At 33.6% G+C, this 27,904-nt stretch overlaps 2 protein-coding genes across 4 annotated transcripts in view; both read left to right on the top strand.

Annotated features, from left to right (window-relative positions):
• Positions 1 to 27,904, top strand: part of LOC109047495 (ribonuclease inhibitor-like) — a 168,035-nt gene that overhangs the window by 79,272 nt on the left and 60,859 nt on the right. The window lies entirely within an intron of this gene.
• LOC122134331 (muscle M-line assembly protein unc-89-like) lies at positions 137 to 27,329 on the top strand. Of its 3 annotated transcripts, XM_042756190.1 has the most exons (14): positions 137 to 257; positions 2,591 to 2,720; positions 7,846 to 7,938; positions 8,191 to 8,295; positions 9,638 to 9,739; positions 9,939 to 10,043; positions 12,005 to 12,106; positions 17,291 to 17,398; positions 17,864 to 17,968; positions 20,254 to 20,361; positions 22,767 to 22,873; positions 23,828 to 23,904; positions 24,752 to 24,869; positions 27,248 to 27,329. In XM_042756190.1, the coding sequence occupies exons 2-10, from the start codon at positions 2,698 to 2,700 to the stop codon at positions 20,300 to 20,302; spliced, it is 792 nt and encodes a 263-aa protein (XP_042612124.1). In that variant the 5' UTR covers positions 137 to 257; positions 2,591 to 2,697; the 3' UTR covers positions 20,303 to 20,361; positions 22,767 to 22,873; positions 23,828 to 23,904; positions 24,752 to 24,869; positions 27,248 to 27,329. The 3 variants fall into 3 exon arrangements, with proteins under 3 accessions (XP_042612124.1, XP_042612125.1, XP_042612123.1); XM_042756191.1 differs by lacking the exons at positions 12,005 to 12,106; positions 23,828 to 23,904 and adding an exon at positions 16,603 to 16,704; XM_042756189.1 differs by lacking the exon at positions 23,828 to 23,904.

Here is a 27,904-nt window from a genome sequence, read left to right as displayed (position 1 = left end):
TGGAATAAAAAAAAAAAATGTTTTTAGATATAGCTTTTAATTACTTAATTATTTAATCTGAGGATGCTGTCAGTCAACAATCGTTAATCTCCAGTTTAAAATAAATGTGGGTGGGATAGGGCGGGTTTATAGCAAACGGAACTTTTATCACATGCTCCATCATCTACAATCTGTCGCTTACAGAGCGCGAACAAAAAATCCAAAGTGTTCAAAGACATCTGGATTCTGTTCCCTGTACACAAGACCGTCTGCTACAAGTAAGCTTTAATACTTCACTTGTTTCAAATATTTGGAGTGTATGAAGACATTTTAGCTTGTAATGTTAGCCTATAACCGACGGCCAAGAAGAATGCAAACTGTTTGATCACCACGCATGTGTTAAAGCATGAAGCTTATAAAAAACTGAATAATTATTTTTATGAAGGATTTATCCCACACTTCTTTATTTTAGTCTGCTTTTATCATTTAGATAACTCGCATTACTAAATGTAATGCGAAATCGAAAGTAAAACTCAGGAAACATTTCGACGAAATCCGCCATTTCCAGTTAGGTACCGTTAGCTAAACTCCAACATACCTTCTTTCATGTAATGTGTTATGTAAGAACAAATGAAATTACTTATTTCAAAAGCAAATGATACACCAAGGAAAAAGTTTAAAGACTCTAATACAGAAATGAAATATTATGAGAATAAAGTCGAAATGTTTCGAGAATAAAGTCGTAATAGGCCTACTATTAAGTTATATTCTAATTTTCTGAGATACTGAATTTGGGATTTCCTTATTTGTCAGTTATAATCATCAAAATTAAAAGAAATAAACATTTAAAATATATCAGTCTGTGTGTAATGAATGAATACAAGTTTCACTTTTTGAATGGAATTAATGAAATAAATCAACTTTTTGATGATATTCTAATTATATGACCAGCACCTGTATACAATTAATGTTTTTTAAATTTAACAGGGCTCTTTTCATTCAAACACAACCACAAACCTCTCAAATATGCAATACTTTTCATTTTCGAAGAGCTGGTTTTGTTCTGTTATGTAAGATACATGTTTCTGACTGTCAAACAACTCACAGAGATTTAATGTTTTATTAACTTTATTTGATAACATAATTTATAACTGTAACTGTGCCATTTAACGTAATGCAATTATGGTAGGTTTGCATTAATTAAAAGATCAGTGTTTAGTTTGCATTTAATTAAAAATCTGTGTTTGCATTCTTGTGTGTTTTTATCAATGTTTATCTGTTTTGTGAAAGATCTGCAGCACAAATCATGATCTGTCTATAAGCAGAGCATGTATATTGTTACAAATTCTTTTGCATTAATTATATAAAACAAATATTAAAATTAGTCATGCATTAGTAATGATAATGATGAAAAACTGATGTATGTGCACAACTGAGAAAATGGATACTTATGAAGATAAATCACAGCCCACGTCTCACAAGGTAAATAGTATTTCATTAATAAAAAATGTAAAAAAATCAATGATATAAAAAATAATAATAATAATAGGAAAAAAATCAATGTAATACGTAATAGAAAAAAATCAATGTAATACGTAATAAGTAACACACCATGAGTTCAACTTTCATTTGGTGAACAGTAGGGGACATTAGTGTATTTAATTCATTCACCGACCCAAACATACGCACATTTCAAATCCACTGGCTCAGTTAACATTTATAGTATAGTAATATTAGCAGTGTAGATCTTATTTGCATTTGAAGTGATATGATAAATCCTGTAAACAAGGTAATATTTTGATTTCTCCGGTTCTATGCACTGGTGTTTAAACTAATTTGCTAATAATGCTAATTAGCACAACCGGAAGTATCAAATCGTAAGTTCTCAAGACCGGAAATCCAAGATGGCGGAGATATGCAACTAGCCCATTGTGTGGCTGTCGCACTACAAATAACAAATGCAATGTAAGATATGAAATATTATTTCCAAGCATGCTGTCCCCGCGAGTATGATACATGGTATGATTTTCTGCTAATAATCCCCACATATATTTATAGTGTTCTCTCAAAAAAAAAAACAAAACAAAAAAAAACTTAAATAAGAGAGAGTGCCCTCCGAAGGAATCTCGATTGGGTGTGTGAGCTGATGTTAAGATAAAAAGTTGTTCCGGTTCAGTCTGTTAGTAAATATCATATTCTTGATATTAAGCTGTTTCTGCGAAAGTCCTTAAAATCGACCTCTTCCTCATCCCAGTATGGTGTTGCGGCCGCTTGGACGCAACGATATTCAAATCAAATCAATCCCGGTGGCTTCTCCTGGTGCTCTTAATCCGGGACATTTACATGCGCAATAAAGGCCTACTCTCAAAATTTTGACTTTATTCTCGTAATATTTCGACTTCATTCTTGTAATATTTCGACTTTATTCTCAAAACATTTCAACTTTAATCTCGTAATCTTAGATTTATTTTTTTCTTCTTCAACGTGGCACTAAAACACCGTCGTACATTTAGGCCATGTGTTTTGTGGAATGATCTATAATAATCTTTTCCTTTTCATTCGTCCCTCTGAAATGCCATGTTATTCATCTCAGTGACATTGTTATCTTCAGGTTATGCTGAACAGCTGACACTTTTCACAAAGCAGTGCTGATGATTTTGCACTGGCTGTGTAGCTGCAGTATGTCAGGGGGACCCAGGAAAGGACTCTCCATCTGAGATGAGTCTTCCCGAGGAACATGGGTAAGTCTGTTTTCAGAGAATCCTTTACTGAAGTCTCGTTTTTTTCATACAAACAAAACCTTAAAAACAGTGGGTGTATTTCTCAGCATTGGCAATTAAATTATTTAGGTAATAGACTTGCTATAACTAATAACAAGAATTTATTGAGATTGTGTTCATGAAGTGTTCATAAAGGGTATAATAAAGAAGAGAATGAGACTGAGTCAGGTTTTATCGCAAGGTTTTTTTTTTTTTTTTTTTCTCTACTACTGTCACCCGATGGAGTTTGGGTTCCTTGCCACTGTCAACTTTGGCTTGCTCAGTTGGGCTCTAACAGATATTTATCTGCTGCAATGATATGGTATGTTTGAATTGACCCTCCCATAAGCCGGACCTCCCATAAGCATTAAGGGAACACTTAAAACACCCCAAAAATATATACTTAGGGGATCCCCTGGTTTTTCAATAAAACTATAATACTTAAAATGAAGTTTCGATTGCTGTATTAAATTTAGACCTGGCTCATGTTACATCATATTCATTTTACATAGTTTTACAGCATTGCTCATTATAATCAATCACACACGATTCTGCTTAGGATTCTGTTTAGGATTGAATTAGCCAGTCAGAGCCATTCAGATTAGTCACTGCTGAAACCTTTTGCTCAGACCAAGGATATTATAGTTTTGAATTTTTAAATATTTTTTTTATTTTAATATCGTTTTCAAATTTCTTATCATTTCAGTTTAGTTTTAGTTAGTTTCATTAATGGTTTTGATAGTTTTAGTTTAGTTTTTTTATTTTTTGAACAACATTTCTATTTAGTTTTTATATATTTTAGTTTCAGTTTTAGTTTTAGTAATTATAGTTTAGCAGAGTTAATGGAACACTTCCAGTGTAGACCAACGCAAGACATTTAATTTTAGCAAAGTTGAAAGTTTGCACACTTTACAATTAACTCTTGTGCAAACCTCTTAATAATGAAAATAAAATTATTTTTTACAACCGAACAAAAACCAAAAATATGCAACTTGTATGTGTAAAATGTATTCATTCATATTCATTCATATTAAAGATGTAATCTTCTTAAACATGCCATCAGGGTTTTCAGAGTTACTAGAAAGCTACAGGCAGTTGAGTTTTTATTCTGCAGGACACTACTTTATGTCCCATCTCTCCCTTTATGAAAGTACACAATAAGAAGAAACAATCTAAGATGCTTTGAAATCTCATACTACTCAAAACTAAATGCGATGTGGTGGTTTAAATGATGTTTGCACTTTACTTTGATGAGCCTCTCCAGACGCATGCGCTTCAGATGAGCACACGCAATCAATCCCATAAAGCCCCTTTTACACAGGAAACAGCAAGCAGTGAAAACACAGAGCGGCTGCTGCTTTCTCTCATTTTGGATGCGTTTTGTACATTCAAGGCGGTCCTCATGTCATGGACACGAGGCGGACCTTGCCATAATAATCATAAAACATGACAAAATGACTATTCACTAAAGTCAGCTCATCCAAAAAAAATTGTAAACTCGATCTCATGTTGTTCTCGCAGTCAAGCACGCTTTTAAATGTCCATGCGCTGTAGGGTTTGCATTATTATTATTTCCCATTTCATATTTTATAGTTATTTCCGATTTAATTTCCCACCTCTTGTTTTAAATGCAAAAAAGGCATTCTCTGTGCATGAAGCGCCATCTACAGGTATTTCCATGAACACCCACAGGTCAGATTTTCTGGAACAGAATGACAGCTTATTAAATCACGAATACAATTATTTATTTTTGTTAATTATTATTTTATTTTTGTTTGTTTAATATTAATTTTAGTGTTGTTAGTGTCGTTTAGTTTTAGTTTTTCATTTATTTTGAAATTTTTAATTTTTTTTTTGTTTAAGTTTAAATTTTTTGATTTTTTGATTTTAGTCTTAGTTGGAGTTATGAGTGCTTAAACACTAGCTAGACTGACTGTTCTCATTTAGAGTGTGTTCTTTCGCTGCAACGATACTATTTTTTCAGAAACGATCCGATCCAATACCAAACATTCTGAGTACCGGCCTTTTTTTTTTAGGAAACTATCTTTTCAAAAACGAACAGTTCTAATACCTGTCAATTTGAGTTAAGTCTGAAATAATGAATTTAGGGGTGCAGAGCCAGTGGTGGTTTAAATATATAATTATATTATATTAATATATTAAATATAAAATATTAATATTATAATAATAAAATTATAATCAATATACATATTAAATATATTATTAAATATAAAAATATGTATTTTCTTAATGATCATTAATATAATTCAAAAAATACAAATGTTTTTTTATTTATTTTTAATGATCACTAATACAGTGTATGGAAAGATGGCAAAATGTATATGTATTTTAGTTAATTTTGTTTAAAGGACTGCAGAAATAAGTACACCCTATATTTAAATTCAACAAAGTGTACTATTTTATTGCTTAATATGCCCTCCATAACTCTAAGTACACTGCTCTGACCCTTCTTGGCTCTGAGTGCACAAGTTCATGACACTGAAGGATTTTCACATTGGGAGAATGAATATCTTCATTGTCATATTAAAAAAAAATGCCCAAGAATGCAGCAAAATGAGGAGAGGGTAGCATCTTCTGTTTACATCACATAGTGGTGTGTGAATGGATGACATCATTGATGAAGCACAACTCCCTCACACCTTCAGCACTCACACATTCCTATAGAAGAGCTTTACTACCCCTGAACATCACTGCGGGAACCAGGCACTTCCCTCTGTACTCCTCCTCTAGCAACATCAAAACATTTTGGATGTTGTTAGATCCAAAATAATTGATTTGGTCTCATGAGACCAGAGTATGGATTCCCAGAAGTCTATATTTTGTGAATATGGGCCTTGGACAAAGCTAAATGGGTTTATTGTGCTTTGGCTACAGTCGGTAGTTCTGGTGTGGATAAACGACCATGCATGTCACTTCTGCAGGCTGCATCTTACTCTGTTAGGATAAAGTGTCACTATTTTCATAGCTTTTGCTGGCTCTGAGACATTTTCTTGGTGTTCCTCCTGCTCTTTTGCTAACAAAAACTCATGCATGACTAAATGAAAGCTTAAAGGGATAGTTCACCCAAAAATGAAAATTATGTCATTAATGACTCACCCTCGTGTCGTTCCAAACCCGTAAGACCTCCGTTCATCTTCGGAACACAGTTTTAAGATATTTTAGATTTAGTCCGAGAGCTTTCTGTCCCTCCATTGAGAATGTATGTACGGTATACTGTCCACGTCCAGAAAGGTAATAAAAACATCTTGAAAGTAGTCCATGTGACATCAGAGGGTCCGTTAGAATTTTCTGAAGCATCGAAAATACATTTTGTATTCTGTTATGAGTGCGTTCACAGCACTAATTTAGTGATATCCGGTTCGCGAACGAATCACTCGATGTAACCGGATCTTCTTGAACCAGTTCACCAAATCGAACTGAATCATTTGAAACGGTTCGCATCAACAATAATCATTAATCCACAAATGACTTAAGCTGTTAACTTTTTTAACATGGCTGACATTCCCTCTGAATTCAAATAAACCAATATCCCGGAGTAATTCATTTACTCAAACAGTACACTGACTGAACCGAGCCAGATAACGAACGAAACATTGACTCGTTCTCGAGTCAAGAACCGGTTGCATTGGTTTTCGGATCACCGGTAGTGATGGGAAGTTCGGTTCTTTTCCGCGAACCGGTTCTTTCAGACAGTTCAATTCAATAAACCGGTTGAAGAAAACGGTTCACCGGTTATTTTGTGTTCGACGTAATGGCGTCATTGGCGATGACTGCCCTTGATTCAAGCCTTCGGTTTACCCGCGCTCATAACATTAGCACAGAATCAGTTCAGAATCAATCATCAAAAGAACCAGTTCGGTTCAGACGCGCTGTGTGTCAGTCTGAATCACGCATGCGCAGTATCATCAGCTCCTCGGTTCTCGAATCGTACGCTTCCGACAGAAACGGTTCTTGACTCGAGAACGAGTTAATGTTTCGTTCGTTATCTGGCTCGGTCAGCAGTTCAGTCAGTGTGCTGTTTGAGTAAATGAATTACTCCGGGATATTGGTTTATTTGAACTCAGAGGGAGTGTCAGCCATGTTAAAAAAGTTAACAGCTTAAGTCATTTGTGGATTAATGCTTATTGTTGACGCGAACCGTTTCAAACGATTCAGTTCGATTTGGTGAACTGGTTCAAGAAGATCCGGTTACATCGAGTGATTCGTTCGCGAACCGGATATCACTAAACTGCAGTGTTGTGAACGCGCTCATAACAGACACGGGAGAGAAGACAACGCTGAATAAAGTCACAGTTTTTGCTATTTTTGGACCAAAATGTATTTTCGATGCTTCAATAAAATTCTAACGGACCCTCTGATGTCACATGGACTACTTTGAAGATGTTTTTATTACCTTTCTGGACGTGGACAGTATACCGTACATACATTGTCAATGGAGGGGCTGAAAGCTCTCGGACTAAATCTAAAATATCTTAAACTGTGTTTCGAAGATGAACGGAGGTCTTACGGGTTTGGAACGACTGAGGGTGAGTCATTAATGACATAATTTTCATTTTTGGGTGAACTATCCCTGGCTCTGAGACATTTTCTTGGTGTTCCTCCTGCTCTTTTGGTATATTGTTTTTAAATTTCTGTGTATACCTTTTGTACCATGGTCCTCTTTTATGCTAAAAAATTCTCAGTTCTCTCTATAGTGGTTTCATTGTTGCCAGCATTAAGTCTGAGCATGATTCAGTGGGCTATATAACACTTTTAATTGTCAAGTAATTACTTATTTTTAACAATTTTGGTACAGCATACATACTTGTTAATCAATACTTGCCTTAACCTTACACCAAAATTATTTTATTTTTTTTTAGTTTTATTTAGTAACTTTCAGGGGGTTTTACTCATTTTTGCAACACAACATGTGTCCAAAGCACAATATCATTCCAGTTTAAATGCTTATTCTTTTGGTTAAACTTTCCTTCACTTAATTTTGACAATACAATCAACTTTATTGCACAGACTTTATTGCAAGAGAACTGAACAGAACTGTAGTAAAGTTGTTGTTTTTTTCTCCCCTCTCTGTTCTTTGTGTCTTTAGTGAACTTTCAGATTCAGAGTCTGTGAAGAGTGACCAGTCAAAAGGTGAAGTACCAGACTTCAGTCTGGAAACAGCATCGTCACCTACCAAAAGGTATTTCATGTGTCTTTTCTCTTTATTGAACTGGGTCTGCAGTTAAATTCAGTATGTAAAGACGGTCGCCATGATTTTGCCAAGTAACACATGTTCCTAGATCAGCATCTTTTGTTGATCCTGGATCAACATTACTGTCCAAAAATATAGATTTCTGATTGGTTGATTGGTTGATTATTTAATTACACATCTCTTCAAATAAAACTAAATAACAATAATAAATCTTTTTTTTTCTTCTCTTTGTGTCTTTAGCGAAATATCAGGCTCGGGTGTATTCAGCTCTGTGTCTGTGAAGAGTGACCAATCAAAAGGTGATGGACCAAACTTAAGTGAGAAAAAAACATCATCTGCCAAAAGGTAAAATGCATGTGTTTCTTCAAAATTTGTAGTTACTCAAGCAGACTTGCTGGAATATTATATATCTAAAGAACCTCTGGGATTACAAATTTAAGAATCTGTTTAAAATATGCTGATCCTATGTTCTGACATAGCATCGCATGAAAAACTAAGGTCATGTACAATTGTGTATTACATTTTGAGGTAAAACAGGATGACATTCCTAAGAAGATCAAATCAGGAAGCCCAGGTGTCTTGCTAATGACCTTTTGTCTTTATGCTTTTCCTGACCATTTGGCTTGTTAAACTCAAGGCATAGCTGTGCCTTTGTTTCTGTGATAATGTGAAGGTATGGGCGATACTGTAAAACTGATTGGATTAGCACCTATGCATTTGAATGACACTGTTATGCTGATGAGATCAAGGCTGGGAAAATGCCGGTGTCGGGCTGATTCCTGTACTTCATTTGCATGCTATGGGTTAGATTGTCTCCACCTCTACTGAATGTATCCCTCCCCCTTGAATGGATATAAACGACTAAGTATTACTGCTCCGTTAGACTTTTGATGACTGCAGCGACATGTAGTGCGTTCTCTTAAAGAGTCCTGCTGAAGATACCCAAGAGTCTCCTGGTCTTCGCTTCTGAGTTTCCAACAAACTCTAACGTGTCTATTAAGTAAAGAGTAATTGCTGAATTTGTTAAGTTTTAGAGGGGGTGTACTCATTTATGCCATGCACTGTATTTATAAAGGTAAACACCCCTGGAAGTGAACTGAACAGCACTGGCCGATGATGCCACTGAATCAACGATCAAAATCAATGACTGAAAAATTGACTGTTTACTATTGTCCTCTTTTTAGAGATGCTTTACAACAAAATTGTATTTTGTTTGCATTATTGACTCTATTTTCCTGTTCAACACTGTAAAGCTGCTTTGACACAATTTGCATTGTATAAAGTGCTATGTAAATAAAGGTGACTTGACTTGACTAAACTTCTTTATATAGAATGGAGGCACCTTGTGTACTAAAGTGTTTTTTCTCTCTGCTATTTGTGTAAGTAGTGATAGATCAGACTCTGATGCATCCAGCTCTGTGCCGGTGAATTTTCTCTATGGTGTTCAGTCAAAAGTGTTTGATGTTTTTTATTGGCTGGTCAAAATTTTTTTTGTGTTTTTTATGGGGTTTTTTTCTATTTATTGAATTAAATATTGGAGTTTATTTCACCAATCCACTGATAGTTGTAAAAAGGACAAAATTACAACTATGATTCATTTAATTAGCATTTGTAACATTAACTTCTTCAGTTGAGACTAAAGCACCCTCCTATAGTAAAGTTTTTTTTTTCCTCTCTCTGTTCTTAGTGTCTTTAGTGAAGATTCAGATTCAGAGTCTGTGAAGAGTGACCAGTTAAAAGGTGAAGTACCAGACTTCAGTGTGGAAACACCATCATCACCTACCAAAAGGTATTTCATGGGTATTTCAGTTTTCAAAGGTATTTTCTCTCTTTAGTGAACTGGGTCTGCAGTTAAATTCAGTATGTAAAGACATCAGGCAATCAAACGCAAATGTATCCATCAATAGTCATGCGAAGGAAACTGCATGGCGATACTATATTTAATTACACATCTCTCTAAAGATTTTTTTTCTTCTCTTTGTCTTTAGTGAAATATCAGGCTCAGATGTTGTCAGCTCTGTGTCTGTAAAGAGTGACCAATCAAAAGGTGATGGACCAAACTTATGTGACAAAAAACCATCATCTGCCAAAAGGTAAAATTTATGTGTTTCTTCAGCATTTGTAGTTACTCAAAGCTAGGTAACCTGTAATGTTTTCCTATGACTTTTGACAGGAGTCCACTTTGAAAATCATTACATTACATTAGACTCCACTATTTTCGTCTAAGGTAAAAAAAAAAAAAAGTAACAGTTTTAGGATTTTGAATAATTTAAAACAAATGTTGCAATATGAAGAAGAAAAATTAATGTTCTGCACTAGTTCTAGGTCACTAACTTATTTTTTTATTAGTAATATGCAATGCTAAGAACATGCAATGTCAAAAAAAAAAAATAGAATTTCGAATATTTGTCAAATTTAAAACAAAAATCCACATTCGAATGGGTCAAAATGGTTCAAATTTTAAATTCAAATTTTAGGTGTGCGTTTCGGTGGCATGCTTTAAGGCCCAGTCCAGGTTTAACTACGAGCTCGACACGCAGTACTACTTCTGTCTCATCATTCACCTCGTGCATTCCCTGTTGTACATGCAATTTCTGCGTGTTCTCTAAAATTGCCTGCACATGGGCGGGGGGCGCGATTGTCTGCGAGCCCTCTTGATGAAAAAATTTTCAAATAGTTGCAGACGGTGTGTTGACACGGTGTGTTGGCCTTTATCAGTGGCGCATGAGATGCGATTGACATGTAACTCAACACGCAGTACCACTTCTGTCTCATCATTCAAATTTTGAGTGAATTGTTGTGGCGATTCTGCGATGTTCTTTCAAAATATCACGAAAAAAGAGAACATCAATGTGGAGAAGATCTTATTTACATCAAAACTGAAACCAAGCTGTTCACAAAGAACGCATATTTCGCGCATTTTCTAGAGGGACATCTTCTATCACAGTTGGACTCGCGTCTTGCACAGAGAGCCGCATGTTTAGAAAGCCATGTAAAATTAATGTAGTTCACTTTTTAAAAATTGTCATATCTCAAGACTCTATGGTGCATTTTCCCCAACCCACTGCCTCTCATGTTTGTTAAATGAAAAATGTACTCTGTGTGATTGGCTTTTCTGCCCTTTGTATTAACTATGCATGGATACATGATGCTGTTTTGTTTATAGTTGTTTAAGCATCTTAATTATAATTGGTTTATAAACATTATTTTAAATATTATTCACTTCACAGTCATGTATTCTAATGCTTTGAATAAACGTGCATTAGTAATATTTTGCTCGATGCGCCCTCTTGTGGCCTCAGGAGAGAAGCCAAAAGCTTTTCTTCACCCTAACTGAAATTATGCATTTTAAATTCGAATATAATTCGAATTTAGTTTTTTCAGCCATTTTGACAGCCCTACTAAGAACTTCATCTGGACAACTTTAAAGGAGATTTTTCTCAGTATTTAGATTTTTTTGCACCCTCAGATTCCAGATTTTCAAAATAGTTGTATCTCGGCCACATATTGTCCCTATTCTAACAAATACATAGATTATTTATTTATTTATTCAGCTTGCAGATCATGTATACATCTCAATTTTTTTTTAAAAAATTAACCCTTATGACTGGTTTTGTGGTCTAGGGTCACAAATATAAGTAAACGAGTGACATTGACCATGTGGCTCTTTGGACAGTCCAGAAAAGAAAAATTGTTCTGAAAAAATGTTCAGGTTTTGTTGTTTTGTTCTTTTGTGCTGTTGTTATTTTGTTATTAGAGTAAGAGTGAAAAATTTTTGGGGTTTTGTTTTTTTAGGATTGTGTGGTGTTGTCATTGTTGTTGTTATTACATTGTGTTCTGTTCAATTAAGTTTATCAAATATATGTAAGTTTCAGTCATATGTATTTAATGTCACATCTGAGATGATTTATTCATAAAAGACGTTTAGTGAGTTAAACTGAAATGACTGTTGCTTAAAAATTGAGGGAGTCTGTCCATGTTTGTGTGCAGATATCAGACACAGAATCTCCTGTAGTAATGTAGGTTTTTTTTTCTCTGTTCTTTGTTTTATCAGTGAAAGTTTAGACTCAGATGTTTACAGCTTTGTGTCTGTGAAGAGTGACCAGTCAAAAGGTGATGGACCAAACTTAAGTGAGAAAAAATCAACTACCAAAAGGTACTTCATGTATTTTGATTAACAGCGTTGTGTCAGCTAATTTCATCACTGTGGTTTATGTGATAGAACTTCACAAAACAAAACAAAACAAAACACTAAATTAAAAAAATATATATACATTTACAAAAAATTCTTATAATCAGTTTCTTGGATATGTCAAACAATGAGATTCGAAATTTTGTGTATGTTAAAGTATGAGTTTTGAGAAACTGTATGATACTGACAAAACAATGAGTTACTCATATAATTTCATAGAAGAACAACAGCAACATATGCCTACATATTAAATGTATTTGAATGTTCTAGGGCAAATTATTTGATATACTCAATCAGAAATCAGAAATCATCCATCATAGTTGTAAAAAGAACAAATCCACTGCTGTTCTATATGTAATTGCCATTTGCAATGTTACACCTCTTTAAATGACACCAATTGACCTGTCCTGTAGAGAAGTTTTTTTCTTCTTTGTATTAGTAGGGAAAGATCAGGCTCAGATGTGTCCAGCTCTGTGTCTGTGAAGAGTCACCAGTCAAAAGGTGATGGGCCCAATTTCAGCAAGAAAACAACACCACATACCAGAAGGTATTTCATGTATTTTGCATTACAGAGTTGTGTTAGCTAATTTTCCAACTGAGGTTTAAGTGATAAATTAACAAAATAAAACAATAAATCACGGAACATTGTGTCTAATCATCTGATTTCTTTCCAGTAATAAAATTACATAGATGACCACCAGAAACCTGAATACATCTATCCACCCATAGTTGTAAAAAGGACAAATCCACAGCTATACTGTGTTTAATTAGCATTTGCAGCTTTACTTCTTACCAAACATAAATGTATCCATCTATAATGAGAAGGAAAATGCATGGCTACATTGTATTTAATTACATTACTTTTTTTTTTTTTTTTTTTTTTTCAAATGAAGCGGGAAACCTTGTATAATAAAGTTCTTTTTTCTTTTTTTTCTTTTTCTTTTTTTTTTTTTTTCTATTCTTTTCTTTGCTTTTCTTTTCTTTTCTTTGCTTTTCTTTTCTTTTCTTTTCTTTTCTTTTTTTGTGTAATTAGAGAAAGATCAGGCTCAGATGTGTTCAGCTCTGTGTCTGTGAAGAGTGACCAGTCAAAAGGTGACGGACCAAACTTAAGTGAAATAAGACCATCATCTACCAAAAGGTATTTTATAAGTTTCTTCAACTTTTGTAGTTAGTCAAAGCTAGTTAGCCTATAATTTATTCTTAACAGTGCAGACGAGTTCACATTGAAAATCTTGTTTGAAACAGATCAGTTTTGGTTTGAAAAAGATCAGTTTGCATGAGAAAATCCACGAACCCGAGCATGTAGGAGGCTCAGTTTGCACTGGAACTGTGGCAATTCATACTCATATATCTGCACTGGTTCAGGAAGTAAAAGAGGGCCATATGAACATTCTACTGTACAAAATTAATATATTTCTGTCACAATTTCTTAAAGTTTTACCAGACTTTTTTATTTGGGCGGGTTGCCATGAAGAGTTTTATTTGTGTGTATATGATATGACAACAGTTTTTTTTCTAAAATGAAATGGCCAAATGCTCATAAAGTGACTCTCTCTCTTCATGTACCGTATTTCACATCGTCATTTAGTGAGACGGCTAAAGCAGGAAAACATTGTGAGTGTCATGTGCTTTAGTATGTATAGTAAGCGAAACGTCACATTTGCGCCATTCATTCACACAGAAACATGCAGAACGTGCAGGATTCATTTTTAAATAATCAAAGACTTTATACCATATCACAATATGATTTAAATGAAGTGACCTACTTTCAATTTTATTTGTCCAAAATTTGGCAAATTCTGTGCTATACAGTAAATTCAATCTTTATGACTGGATTCTCTGATTCTGTCTGTGTTTTTCCTCATCCGAGAAAATCAGGTCTTCACGTAAAGTCAAGTCATCTTTATTTATATAGCGCTTTAAACAAAAAAGATTGCGTCAAAGCAACTGAACAACATTAATAAGGAAAACAGTGTGTCAATAATGCAAAATGATAGTTAAAGGCAGTTCATCATTGAATTCAGTGATGTCATCATGCAGCTCATCATCATTGAATTCAGTGATGTGCAATAATTTGCAATCAAGTCAACGATATCGCTGTAAATGAAGTGTCCCCAACTAAGCAAGCCAGAGGCGACAGCGGCAAGGAACCAAAACTCCATCGGTGACAGAATGGAGAAAAAACCTTGGGAGAAACCAGGCTCAGTTGGGTCCTATTGGGTCCTATTAAAGTAACCTGCACATGCATTTTAGCCATTAGTTCAACAAAACACATGTAGGGATGGAAGTGGTGATGATTTACCTTGAATAAGAGCGAGAGCGAGTGTTCATGTGCTACCTGCAGATCTACCTGAAAAACTAAGGACAAAAGCTGCTTTAAATGCAAATGGTGGTCACACCATATGTTGATGTGATTTAGTTAATCCGATTAAAAGTTTTAATCTATTGACAACCTTTTATAAAATATATAATATAAAATTATTAAATAAAATATATATATATTTATATATATATATATATATATATATATATATATATATATAATATTATATGTATATGTATGTGTGTGTGTGTGTGTGTGTGTGTGTGTGTGTGTTAAAATTGCAAATTTAGTGATTTTCACATTTAATACTCCTCATATGTGTAAACATACCTGGCAATAAAGCTGATTCTGATAAAATTGAAAAGTGGGAGTATCTGTACTTTTACTCAAGCACTTGATTTGTGTACTTCGTCCACCACTATAAAAAATAAAATATATATATATTTGAATAAACTGGAGCGACCATAAAAGTCAGTAAACTGGAATGACTGGTGCTTTCAAATCAAGCAAATGCAATTTCTGTGGAGGACTAGAGAGAGCATGTGCAGATATCAGTCACAGAGAAATGTCCAGTAGTAAAGTGTTTCTCTCTCTGTTCCTCATGTTATTAGACAAAGATCAGGCTCAGATGTTTACAGCTCTGTGTCTGTGAAGAGTGACCAGTCAAAAGGTGATGGACCAAACTTAAGTGAGGAAAAAGCTTATGTTATTAAAAGGTAAAAATTCATGTGTTTCTTCAGCATTTGTAGTTACTCAAAGCTATGTAACCTGTAATGTTTTTCTAAGATTTTTGGCAGGAGACCACTTTGAAAATCATTACATTACATGAGACTGCACAGGTTTTTGTCAAAGGTCTAAAAAATTAAGTAACAGTTTTATATAATTTTGAATAATTTGTCACTTACCGAATGTGACCCTGGACCACAAAACTCTTCAAGTCTTAAGTAGCTGGGGTATATTTTTAGCAATAGCCAAAAAATATATATATATATATATATATATATTAGCTGGGTCAAAATTATAGATTTTTCTTTTATGCCAAAAATCATTAAGCCCATACTCCGAATTCGTGCTCTGCATTTAATCCATCCAAAGTGCACACACACAGTAGTGAACACACACACACACCGTGAACACACACCCGGAGCATTGGGCAGGAATGGGCCATTTATGCTGCGGCGCCCGGGGAGCAGTTGGGGGTTCGGTCATACCATCAGTCATGGTATTGCCGGCCCGAGACTCGAACCCACAACCTTAGGGTTAGGAGTCAAACTCTCTAACCACTAGGCCACGACTTCACATGATCTTTACTTAGGATATTAAGTAAAGATCATGTTCAATGAAGATATATAGTAAATTTCCTACCGTAAATATACCAAAACTTAATTTTTGATTAGAAATATGCATGGCTAAAAACTTCATTTGGACAACTTAAAAGGCGATTTTCTCAATATTTATATTTTTTTGCACCCTCAGATTCCAGATTTTCAAATAGTTTTGTAGATTTTCAAACAGCCTGCAGATTTTCAAACAGCCATATCTCGGCCAAATAATTTATTTATTTATTTATTTATTTATTTATTTATTTGGGTTTCAGATGATGTATACATCTTAATTTAAAAAAAAATAATTGTACATCATGTTACATCTCAATTACAAAAAATTTAAATATTGTTAAATGAGTGACATTGACCATGTGGCTCTTTGGACAGTCCAGAAAAGAAAAATTGTTCTATTTTCTCGAAATTTAATGAGTTTATTCTCAAGATTGTCTTTCGACTTTTTTTCTCGAAATTTAACGAGTTTTTTTTTTCTCGAAACACAACGACTTTATTCTCGATATTTAATGAGTTTATTCTCAAGATTGTATTTCGACTTTTTTTCTCGAAATTAATGAGTTTAATCTCGCAATATAATGACTTTAATCTCGATATTTAATGAGTTTATTCTCAAGATTGTATTTCGCCTTTTTTTTTCTCTCTAAATTTAATTAGTTTAATCTCGCAATATAATGACTTTAATCTCGAGATGGTTTTATTTTTTTATTAATGCTTGGCCCTAATCCTCTTCCGTAGATATCAGATACAGAATCTCCTGTAGTGATGTTTTTTTTTCTCTGTGTTCTTTGTTTCATCAGTGAAAGATTAGACTCAGATTTATTCAGCTCTGTGTCTGTGAAGAGTGACCAGTCAAAAGGTGATGGACTAAACTTGAGTGAGAAAAAATCAACTACCAAAAGGTACTTCATATGTTTTGATTGACAGCGTTGTATCAGCTAATTTCATCACTGTGGTGTATGTGATTGAACCTGACAAAACAAAACACTAAATTAAAAAAATATATATACATTTACAAAAAATTCTTATAATCAGTTTCTTGGATATGTCAAACAATGAGATTCGAAATTAGCTGAAAGCTACAGTCTGAATATTCCGAAACTGTATGATACTGACAAAACACCCTTACTCATATATTCTTGGATATGTCAAACAATGAGATTCGAAATTAGCTGAAAGCTACAATGAATGTTCTAGGGCAAATTATTTGATATAATGAATCAGTTATTTAAAACAGTTCATTTACTGTAGCTCTTGTAGCTCAGACAGTTAAGCATGGACCCAGTAATACAGTTGCATAAGCAAACACTAGGGGGCATTATTGTAAAACAAATCAGATAGTCAAACAGAAATCATCCATCATAGTTGTAAAAAGACCAGTCCACTGCTATTCTATACATTATTGACATTTGCAACATTACACCTCTTTAAATGACACCCAAATTGCCTGTCCTGTAGTGAAGTTTTTTTTCTTCTTCTTTGTATTAGTAGAGAAAGATCAGGCTCAGATGTTTTCAGCTCTGTGTCTGTGAAAAGTCACCAGTCAAAAGGTGACGGGCCCAATTTGAGCAAGAAAACAACACCACATACCAGAAGGTATTTCATGAGTTTTGCATTACAGAATTGTGTTAGCTAATTTTCCCACTGAGGTTTAAGTGATAAATTAACAAAATAAAACAACAAATCACGGAACATTGTGTCTAATAAGCTGATTTCTTTCCAGTAATAAAATTACATAGATGACCACTAGAAACCTGAATACATCTATCAACCCCAGTAGTTGTAAAAAGGACAAATCCACAGCTATACTGTGTTTAATTAGCATTTGCAGCTTTACTTATTACCAAACATAAATGTATCCATCTATAATGAGAAGGAAAATGCATGGCTACATTGTATTTAATTACATTACATTTTTTTCAAATGAAGCTGGAAACATTGTATAATAACGTTCTTTTCTTTTCTTTTCTTTTCTTTTCTTTTCTTTTTTTTCTTTTCTTTTCTTTTCTTTTCTTTTCTTTTCTGTTTTTTTCTTTTCTTTTCTTTTCTTTGTGTCATTAGAGAAAGATCAGGCACAGATGTGTTCAGCTCTTTGTCTGTGAAGAGTGACCAGTCGAAAGGTGATGGACCAAACTTAAGTGAAAAAAGACCATCATCTACCAAAAGGTATTTTATGTTTCTTCAACTTTTGTAGTTAGTCAAAGCTAGTTAGCCTATAATTTATTCTTAACAGTGCAGACGAGTTCACATTGAAAATCTTGTTTGAAACAGATCAGTTTTGGTTTGAAACAGATCAGTTTGCATGAAAAAAAATCCAAGAACCCTTGCATGAAAAAATCCATGAACCTGAGCATGTGTGGCAATTTGTACACATATCTTTACTTGTTCAGGAAGTGAAGAAGGGCCATATGAACATTCTACTGTACAAAATTAATATATTTCTGTCACAATTTCTTAAAGTCTTACCAGACATTTATTTTGGCAGGTTGCCATGGAGTTTTATTTGTGTGTATATATGACAACAGTTTTTCTAAAATGAAATGGTCAAATGCTCATAAAGTGACTCCCAGAGCAGCTCTGTTCATATACAGAATTCACATCGTCATTTAGTGAGATGGCTGAAGCAGAAAACATTGTGAGTGTCATGTGCTTTAGTATGTATAGTAAGCGAAACGTCACATCTGCGCCGTTCTTTCACACAGAAACATGCACAACGTGCAGGATTAATTTTTAAATAGTCTTTTGTGGCTTAATATTCACAGACTTTAGTCCATGTCACAATGTGATTTAAATGAACTGACCTACTTTCAATTTATTTGTCCAAAATTTGGCAAATTCTGTGGTTATACAGTAAATTAAATCTTTATGACTGGATTCTCTGATTCTATCTGTGTTTTCAATCATCCGAGGAAATCATTTGGGTCCTATTAAAGTAACCTGCACATGCATTTTAGCCATTAGTTCAACAAAACACATGTAGGGGATGGAAGTGGTGATGATTTACCTTGAATAAGAGCGAGAGCGAGTGTTCATTTGCTACCTGCAAATCTACCTGAAAAACTAAGGTCAAAAGCTGCTTTAAATGCAAATGGTGGTCCCACCATATGTTGATGTGATTTAGTTAATCCGATTAAAAGTTTGAATCTATTGACAACCTTTTATAAAATATATAATATAAAATTATTAAATAAAATATATATATGTATATGTTAAAATTGCAAATTTAGTGATAAGTGATTTTCACATTTAAAAATTAAGTACATTTCAAACCAAATACTTTTGTACTTTCACTCAAGTAAAATTGAAAAGTGGGAGTATCTGTACTTTTACTCAAGCACTTGATTTGTGTACTTCGTCCACCACTATAAAAAAAATATATATATATTCAAGCACTTGATTTGTGTACTTATATATATATATATATATATATATATAGATATATATATATATATATATTTGTGTACTTCGTCCACCACTATAAAAAATAAATTTGTCAGTAAACTGTTGCTTTTTTCATAAACTCTGTCTGGAGTTTCTTTCCAATAGTACAATAGCACAGGAATCCATAGGGTGCATAAATTCAACATGTAAGATACCTGGCAACCAAACATATTTAAAGGATTATATACAAAATAATGTGAAAATCTGGAAAATTGGCATTTCTTTACTAAGGTATTTTACCACCATTGCATTTCAACACATCTTCCAAACTTCTTGAAATAGATTCAGGCAATTTTTGAATGGTCTAAAGTTGAATGTTGTTTAAAAAAAAACATCTGCCAGTTGCTTCAGAGATGTTGGAGGAGGGTACAAAATGTCTAGGTTTTACAATCATACTCCATCTTTTCCACATTTTAACATGGGTGTCTGTGATTAAAGCTTTAGCAGTTTGCTGCTCTTTCATGGATTTGTGAAGTTTTCTGTGGTCAGTTTTTTGAAACAGAACTACTGTAGCAAAGTGACAGCAAACCTCAATATTCACCTTACAGAACCTGTGTTGTTTAGACACAATCCTTTGTTGTGTTTGATGGGTCCTATCATTCATTTTCACATTTCTCCCACTGTTCTTCTTCACTAATGAATTATTGCCATGCTTTTATGTACACAGTCATGTTCATAAAGAATGCTGCTCTTAAAACACACACATAAAAAAAAAAAAGATGTTACAATTTATATTACACTGATAAAACACTAGAGAATATAAACAATGAACAATTATAATCATATTGTTTTGTTTTTGTTTGTAGCCTACAACTTTTTTTTAATCCCTATAATAATGGATTCTTACATTATTTTGTCCAACTCCTGTACATCCATCCCTTCACATTCATGATAATAACAAATGCAGGGCTATACTGGAATTAATTACACTAAAATTTCTTAAAATGAGACCAAAGAATCTACTTATAGTAAAATGTTTTATTTTCTATCTCTGTTCTTTGTGTCATTAGAGAAAGGTCACACTCAGATGTTTTTCAGCTCTGTGTCTCTGAGGAGTGAACAGTCAAAAGGTGATGGACCAAACTTAAGAGAGAAAAAAACACATCAGCTACAAAAAGGTATTTCACACATTCTGTATTACACCGTTGCATTAGCTAATTTCTCAGCTGTTACATGTAAGAGTCTGACTGAAACCACAAATCACTGAAAACTATAGCTGGGTTTATATCACCCTGGTTTTATGCACATTTTAAAGTATCGCATCAGAATCGAGTGGTGGAAACGCTGAATTCTGAATAAAAATGTCTTCATTCATTCACAAAAAAGTTTTTAGGCTCACTTGAGGTGGTTTTGCACATAAGTTAAATTCACAACTTTGGATGGAAACCCGGCTTATGTCTTGTCTTGTAATCTTCTTTTTTAAAAATGAGTCCCACATTTTTAGCACTGGTTAGTTCTCACCACAGTTCAGACACTTTAATTTCACTCTCAAGTGTCAGATGCACACTACACTTCACTATTACACACAACAAAATGAACTAACATATTTTTACATGCTTTAAAGCTGACATTATATTTCACAAAATACCACACACATCCTGTAAACAGCTAAAATTTGAAGTGCAAATAAATGCACGGCTGTTTGAATTTGTACTCTGCATAAAATATAATGCAAGAAATATCTTGAATAACTTTTTTTATACTTATTTGTGGTGTTCATGTTATGTCAATGAGCTGCAAAGACCTGTAACACTCATGGAGTGGATGAATTACATTTGTGTCAGAGACTCTTAAAAAAGAGGGGAATTTTACTCTTACAAAGAGATCTCTTACTGTACAAGATCTTACAGATTCTCCAAGAGTTAAAATAAATGGATGCTAACAGTCTTCTACCTTCAAATGAGATTGAGATTAAAGGGGTCATGACATGGATTTTTTTTTAAATTATTTTAATATGTTTCCTTGAGGTTTACTTATCATGTTAATAAAGTTGTTTGCGCACACACACACACACACACACACACACACACAGACACACAAAAACCAATAAATAAATAAATAAAAATGTGGAAAAATTTATTATTATTGACCCTCATTCTGAACCTCTTTTTAGAAACAGGCTGTTTTTTAAGGTTTCAGCCAGTAATCCACCACTGTTATGATTGGCTAACGCCATTGCATAGGAAACAGTGTCAACACCCCCTCACTATTGCATGCTTTGAGTGTATTGACAACATGATGAAAATAAAAATGGACATTTTCAGACAAAGCATTATGCAGTCCCTCCAGGATTTCGCGGAACTTTTTTTCTGATTTTTGCGGCCTAAAATGACTGATTTTGCTGTGGCTTTTCTCAAATCTGTGGTGATATTTGTGGCATTTCTTATTGTTTTGCCGTGAAAATATACCACAGACAACATTCTTCTAACACTGTTATGACTTTGCTGACTTCAAGAACCACTGTAGGGCTACAGACTAACGTTTGACGACACCAGCACTAGTGCCATTAAGTTTTTATAGAAGGTGGCACCTTCAAAACATTCACCCTAATCACACATGTACATCTCGGAGACAACTATTTTATGTCTGCATTTACATATGCAAGATGTATTTTTTAAGAATGCTTGCTCATCTGCAATATGTCTCTAAGATGTTTCCTGTCAGATGTCAAATAGACATTTATTAGAATGCATGTAAAAATTGCTTCTGAGACGTTTATCAGATTACAAAGCAGATGATTCCCAGATCTTTAACAGATGTCTTACAGATGTTATAAACATATTATATCTGATAAAATTTACTTTCATTACTGTCATTCATAATGTCTAAATATAATTTAATGAATACAAAATATATATATATATATTATATATATATATATATATATATATATAAATAAATCTTTTTTATTTTTAAATTTTTTTTTTTGCTTTCCTACATATTTTAGTTGTATACATGGGGAAACCTATGAAGGATGAACAAATATTGTCACATTAAAAATAACTTTCAAATTTGGTAATACTTAAAGCTTTGAAGTGCTGGGAAAGGTTGTGTGAAGCTTTTAAAAACACTCAAAAACACTCACTTTCAGTTCGTTTATCCAATGTAGCTCTTGTAAATCAGTCATGATGAGAACACAAGGCTGTTAATTCCATTTTTTGGAACTGAGAAACAACCTTTCTTTGACTGACGGGCATTATTGCGATGATGTCACGGGATGCGTCTAAGCCCAAATTATGCGGAAAATTTGTGCGATGATGTCAAAACTGTGGAGTTTGCCTGATTTTGCGATAAATTCAGCGATCGCAAAATCACAAAATCCTGGAGGGACTGATTATGAAATCATTTACTTTCAAAAGATCAAGGGAAATTTGGTTTCTCGTGTCATCACCCCCCTTAAAATATCTTCAAATGTGTCTGAAGAACCTCCTTCTAGTAAAAATGTCTCTCTCCTCTCTCCTCTCTCTCTCTCTCTCTCTCACTCTCTCTCCTCTCTCTCTCTCTTTCTTTCTTGCATAATTAGTGTAAGATCATTCTCACAAGTGTTTCAGCTCTGTGGTCTGTGAAGAGTGACCAGTCAAAAGGTGATGGACCAAGCTTCAATGAGAAAACACCATCATCTACCAAAAGGTATTTCATGTGTTTTTGCATTAGAGTGTAATATTAGCTAAATTCTCCACTGTGGTGTGTATGTGACACACAATTGACAAAATAAAAAGAAATCAATTCAACTCCAAGCAGAAACGTTTAACTAATAAGTAGTACTGGTAAATATGTTTGACTTTCATCTGCAGTGATTAAATCATGGTGTTTTTATCCATCACTGACTATATTAGGTCCTTTAGATTAGGGCTGCACAATTAATCAGATTTTAATCTCGATAACAATATCCACCTTTCTCGATTAATTAAAAATAATCGTCACGATATTGGCCGGCTTGTTATTTATCCTGAAACGTGTTTTTAATTTGGCATTTTCTTAATATAAGTTTTGTATTATCATAGTTGGTTAAATGAAGTCATTGTATAGTCATTGGAGGTTGGTTAAACAACACATGAAATGTTTATTGCATTTCCCGGCTGAATAAAAAAGCAAAGCCCTACTTTAGATGCACAAAATTTTACCATAGGAATGGACTAATACACAATATGGATAGTAGATTAGAGCAAAAGTTAAAAATAAACAAATCTAAAAAAAGATGATTATAAATCAAAACAAAAGCACAACCGTTAACTGGTTTGAGGAACATGCATTCATCTGAACATAGTAATTATTTTTATTCTGCAGCAGCTCACTTTGTGTCCTCCAGTATGTCATGTGTTTTGTCCATTGAAATGCATTATTCACTACTGTAAATTGACATGACTGGCGATGTTTTCTGTCACACAATTAAATCGATTATTTTCATTATTGATTATAAATGACTTTATTGATTAGTTGTTGCCAGTCCTACCATCCATACATAGTCCATGAGAAAGATAAAAGCACAGCTATATTGCATGTAATTTACATTACGTCTCATTATGAGACTGACAAATCTCCTGTAGCAAAGTGTTTTTTTTCTTCTCTGTTCTTTGTCATTAGTGTAAGATCAGGCTCACATGTGTTCAGCTTTGTGTCTCTCAAGAGTGACTGTTCAAAAGGTGAACCAACGAAAATCAGTGAGCAAACACCGTCATCTACCAGAAGGTTTTCTGGTTTCTTATCTTAAAAAAGTTTTTACTGATATTTCCGTATCATGATACTACTAAAAGGTAATAGTTTAAAGTTCATGAGAATAGAAGAAATTCTGGTGACTTTCTTGTTATAAAACTTCCCATCAACACTTAAATCACCCTTCCTATCAAAAGAATAAAAGCTAGCTAGCAACATAACAGCAACATAGACTTTTATAAGGGTTCATTTTAAAAAGACAGCAGCAATGGGTTTTTGTTTTAGTCATTTAACAAAAACTTTTTATTTTTTTGGGTTCAGTTAGATTCATCAAATGTATGAAATTACCAACATGTTTATTTTCACATCTAAATGAAAATTATCACACATCTGGTAAATTTGAAGCCACTGACCTAGAATGACCATTAACATTTGCACTTTGTAAATGAACATTTCTGAGGAGAACTAGCGAGAGCATGTGCAAGATATTAGTAACAGAGGAACATCCTGTAGTAAAGAAGTGTTTATTTTCTTTCTTGTCTTTTGTTATCAGTGTAAAATCAGCCTCACATATATCCAGCTTAGTGTTTAAGAGTTACCTTTCAAAGGTGAACCACCAGTGAAATTCAGTGAAAAAACAGCAACTGCGAAAATTTATCATTTTATCATTTGTTTTTTTGTTGCTGGTCACATATATGCTGTCACTATAAATGAAACTTAATTTTCAGTGAACACTTTTTCTGAACTGATAAATGCTGGGTTGAAGTAGCCTGCAGGTTTGATGATTGTATGCCCACATGAAAAACACAGCTGTGAGCCTGTTAGTTTCCATGTGATTTGTTTTGTGTGACTTAGTAACAAAGGACAGAAGACTACAGTAAATATTGGTGCAGAATTTACAACGATGGGAAGCTCTAAAAGCACAGAAGGGAATGAAGAGTGATGTGGAACTGGCATCTTTTCTTCTCAACAGGTGAGAACACAAACGCATCTTTTTAGATACCAGAATTCTTCTTTTAGTTTAATTTACAACATAAATAATCAATTATACCAAAGTGCATAATCAATTTTTGCCAGAAGCTGACTAAATCTCTTAATGTTTACTAGGGCTGTGCAATTAATCAAAAATACAGTTTTGATTTCAATTTCAGCCTCCAACGATTATGTAAAAAATACAGTAACCGAGATGAAATGATTATTGCGCCCCATTCCCACCCCCTTTTCAGCAGCGGTGCGCTTTCACTCCTCCATAAAAGCCAAATTTCATGTGCAAAATCTGTAAAAATCGTGTAATGTGACATTTGCAAAATGGGACGTGCATTATTTATTAAAGTTGATTAGATTTATTCATGTTTTTAAAAGTGCAAAAGAACTTGTGCTGTTCCTCAGGAGGATTTCTGTGCATACACTCAGAGACGAAATCAAACACGGACATGTAAAATCATTTAGCTCAAGGTGCATGCCTAAACTTCAAAAACAATTGTTTCATGCAAAAATGTGTATGCAAAAATGTGTAAAAATGCGGTTGGTTATGTAATAAATGAACGTAAACAGTTGAGAATGAAAATACACATGTAACAGTAAATTGGATAAGTGTGGCTTATAAAGAGACAACGGGCTATGCTCCTGTTGCCGACTGTGCTAATATTAATCAAACACACAAAAGAAAAAAAAAAATCACTCTCTGCTCTTTGACTGAATGACTTTAGAAGGAAGGAAGAAGGAAGTTAAACCCCTAATTGCCACCCCCCATTTTTGAATATAGATGTTTAAAAGTGCACTATTCAAACTTAAATTGTTGTAAATTATGAAAGCTTTGGAATACAGAATGCTGTTTTATTTTACGTTAGGTTATTCAATTTCTTTAGTAGGCTGTTAACTGAATAATTAAGGATTGCATAAAAAAAAAACAAAAAAAAAAAAAAAAACAAAGTTGGGTGGACATATGCGCCGTTCATTTGGGACACTCCTGGCCAGGATTTTAATATTGCCTAAAATATCCAGGATTTGGCTGTTTGCACTGTGCAGATCGATCATTTGTGGACATTCACGGGAGCTATAGAAAGCGAGCAGATGGCTCCTAATGCTTTTGAATCACTCTCGCACCTATTTTGGTGTCTCAGTGTGCAGCAATGCTTTAAGTCAAACGAATGAAAAACACAACGTGCGCTAGGGCTGGGCGATATGGCCTAAAAGAAATCCCAGATTTTTTTAACAAAAAATCCGATTTACTATTTAAGTCTCGTCGTTTTTTTTTCCACCCCTACTTAAAATCAATATTCAGATGACAAAGAAATTGGTTCCAAACAAGTTTTAATATCATTCTTTATCATTTATCAGTCAAATTTATAACTGAGACGGAGATGTTTTTTTTTATTTACTTTTTTTTTTTTTTTTTTTTTTTAAAGCTTAATGCTGGAAAGACCTTAAAGTTTTTTTTTTTAGTTAGTTTTTTTTTTTTATTAAGTTTTTTTTTACTAGCCCATGCATCTAACCATCCAAGTGCACACTCGGCGTTAAGAGCTGTTCAGGGCGAAACATCTCGCTCTATGTCAACGCGCAGGGGGAGTTTTTTTATTACTGACAGTTTAATTATTTTCAATCATTTTTGAAGACTTTTTTATTACTGACAGTTTAATTATTTTCAATCATTTTTGAAGACTTTGTTTTGTTTTTTACTGTTATGAGTTACCCGAGTAATCTGCTGATATGTCATAGTAAACTTATTTACAGAAAATGTATATTTGATATATCGCTAACTTTAAATTAATCATTCATATAAAGTTTTGGTCATATGGCCCCATCAGTTTAAATAATCATGATTACGATATTGACCAAAAATAATCGTGATTATGATTTTTGTCATAATTGAGCAGCCTTACATGTTACCTTGCTTTTGAAAATGGTGTACTCTGTACCTTTTTAAAGCATATGTAGCACATAGGTGTTAAAATAATCTGCATTATATAAACCAAAAGGTTTAAGAGGAATACATGTGTTCTTTAGAACACAACGTTTGTTTTGTAATGTGAGCTGTGTAATAAAAAACTGGCCTTGGCTATGACTGTCTTACAATAATGTGTGATGTGTTTAGTCAGGTTTTCCTTTTCAAAAAACATTAAATGAAAGGAATTGTGTTTGCTTTCATTAAATAAAATAAATGAAATTGAAAACACACTTATTTATTACACTGATGATTAGAATGATCTTCTGTACATTTGAATCTTCTTATCAGCATATCCTAGATTTGTTTGCCAAAAAATAGTTTTTCTAACAAATTTCTGTAATATCGGAAATCTCCCCTTTTATTTCATTTACTATGAACACTGACCAAATTTATTTTGCTTACAGGGTTCAGTATGAAGAAATCAGACTTCCAGAAATTACCGCTTTATCAAGAATTTCAGAGAAAATCTTGTCTGGATCTTCCAGGTAGGGAAAAATATGTTGAAAGTTTATATATAATATATATATATATATATATATTATATATGATATATATATATTTTTTATATATATATTTATATAATAGGGATGCATACATTTTTTTGGCGGCCGAAAATGGCATTATCAAATTGAAAATATGGCATTATTGAAAAATATATATATATAATATATAGGCCTATATAAGGCGTGCATAGAGGTCATAGCAATAGGTCAGGCAGGGCAGGCATTCCCTGGGGTCCCGCATTTTGAGGGGGCCCCCGACAGCTTTACGCTGGATATGCTTGTTTTTTTTCCTTGTGATGCATCGGCCACCATTTTTCAAACTGGCACAGCACTTACTCGTGCATTATTTGCTAATTTGAACATGAAGAGGACTTATCTGTCTGGCAGCCAGAATTGGGACAAAAAGCAAGATGGGGAAAAGAGGGAAACAGGACACAGCGGTACATGATGGAGATAAGATTGACTTAAGGATAATTATATGACAAACAAATGTTCTCGTTGTTAATTCCAGGTTATTTCCATTTAATTTTTTGCAAGAATGAATTACTGGTAGTCAAA

This window comes from Cyprinus carpio, unplaced genomic scaffold (assembly GCF_018340385.1).
Source record: "Cyprinus carpio isolate SPL01 unplaced genomic scaffold, ASM1834038v1 S000006809, whole genome shotgun sequence".
Classification (NCBI taxonomy): Eukaryota; Metazoa; Chordata; class Actinopteri; order Cypriniformes; family Cyprinidae; genus Cyprinus; species Cyprinus carpio.
The sequence above is the reverse complement of the archived record's forward strand: the minus strand, read 5'-3'. Positions and strand labels throughout refer to the sequence as shown.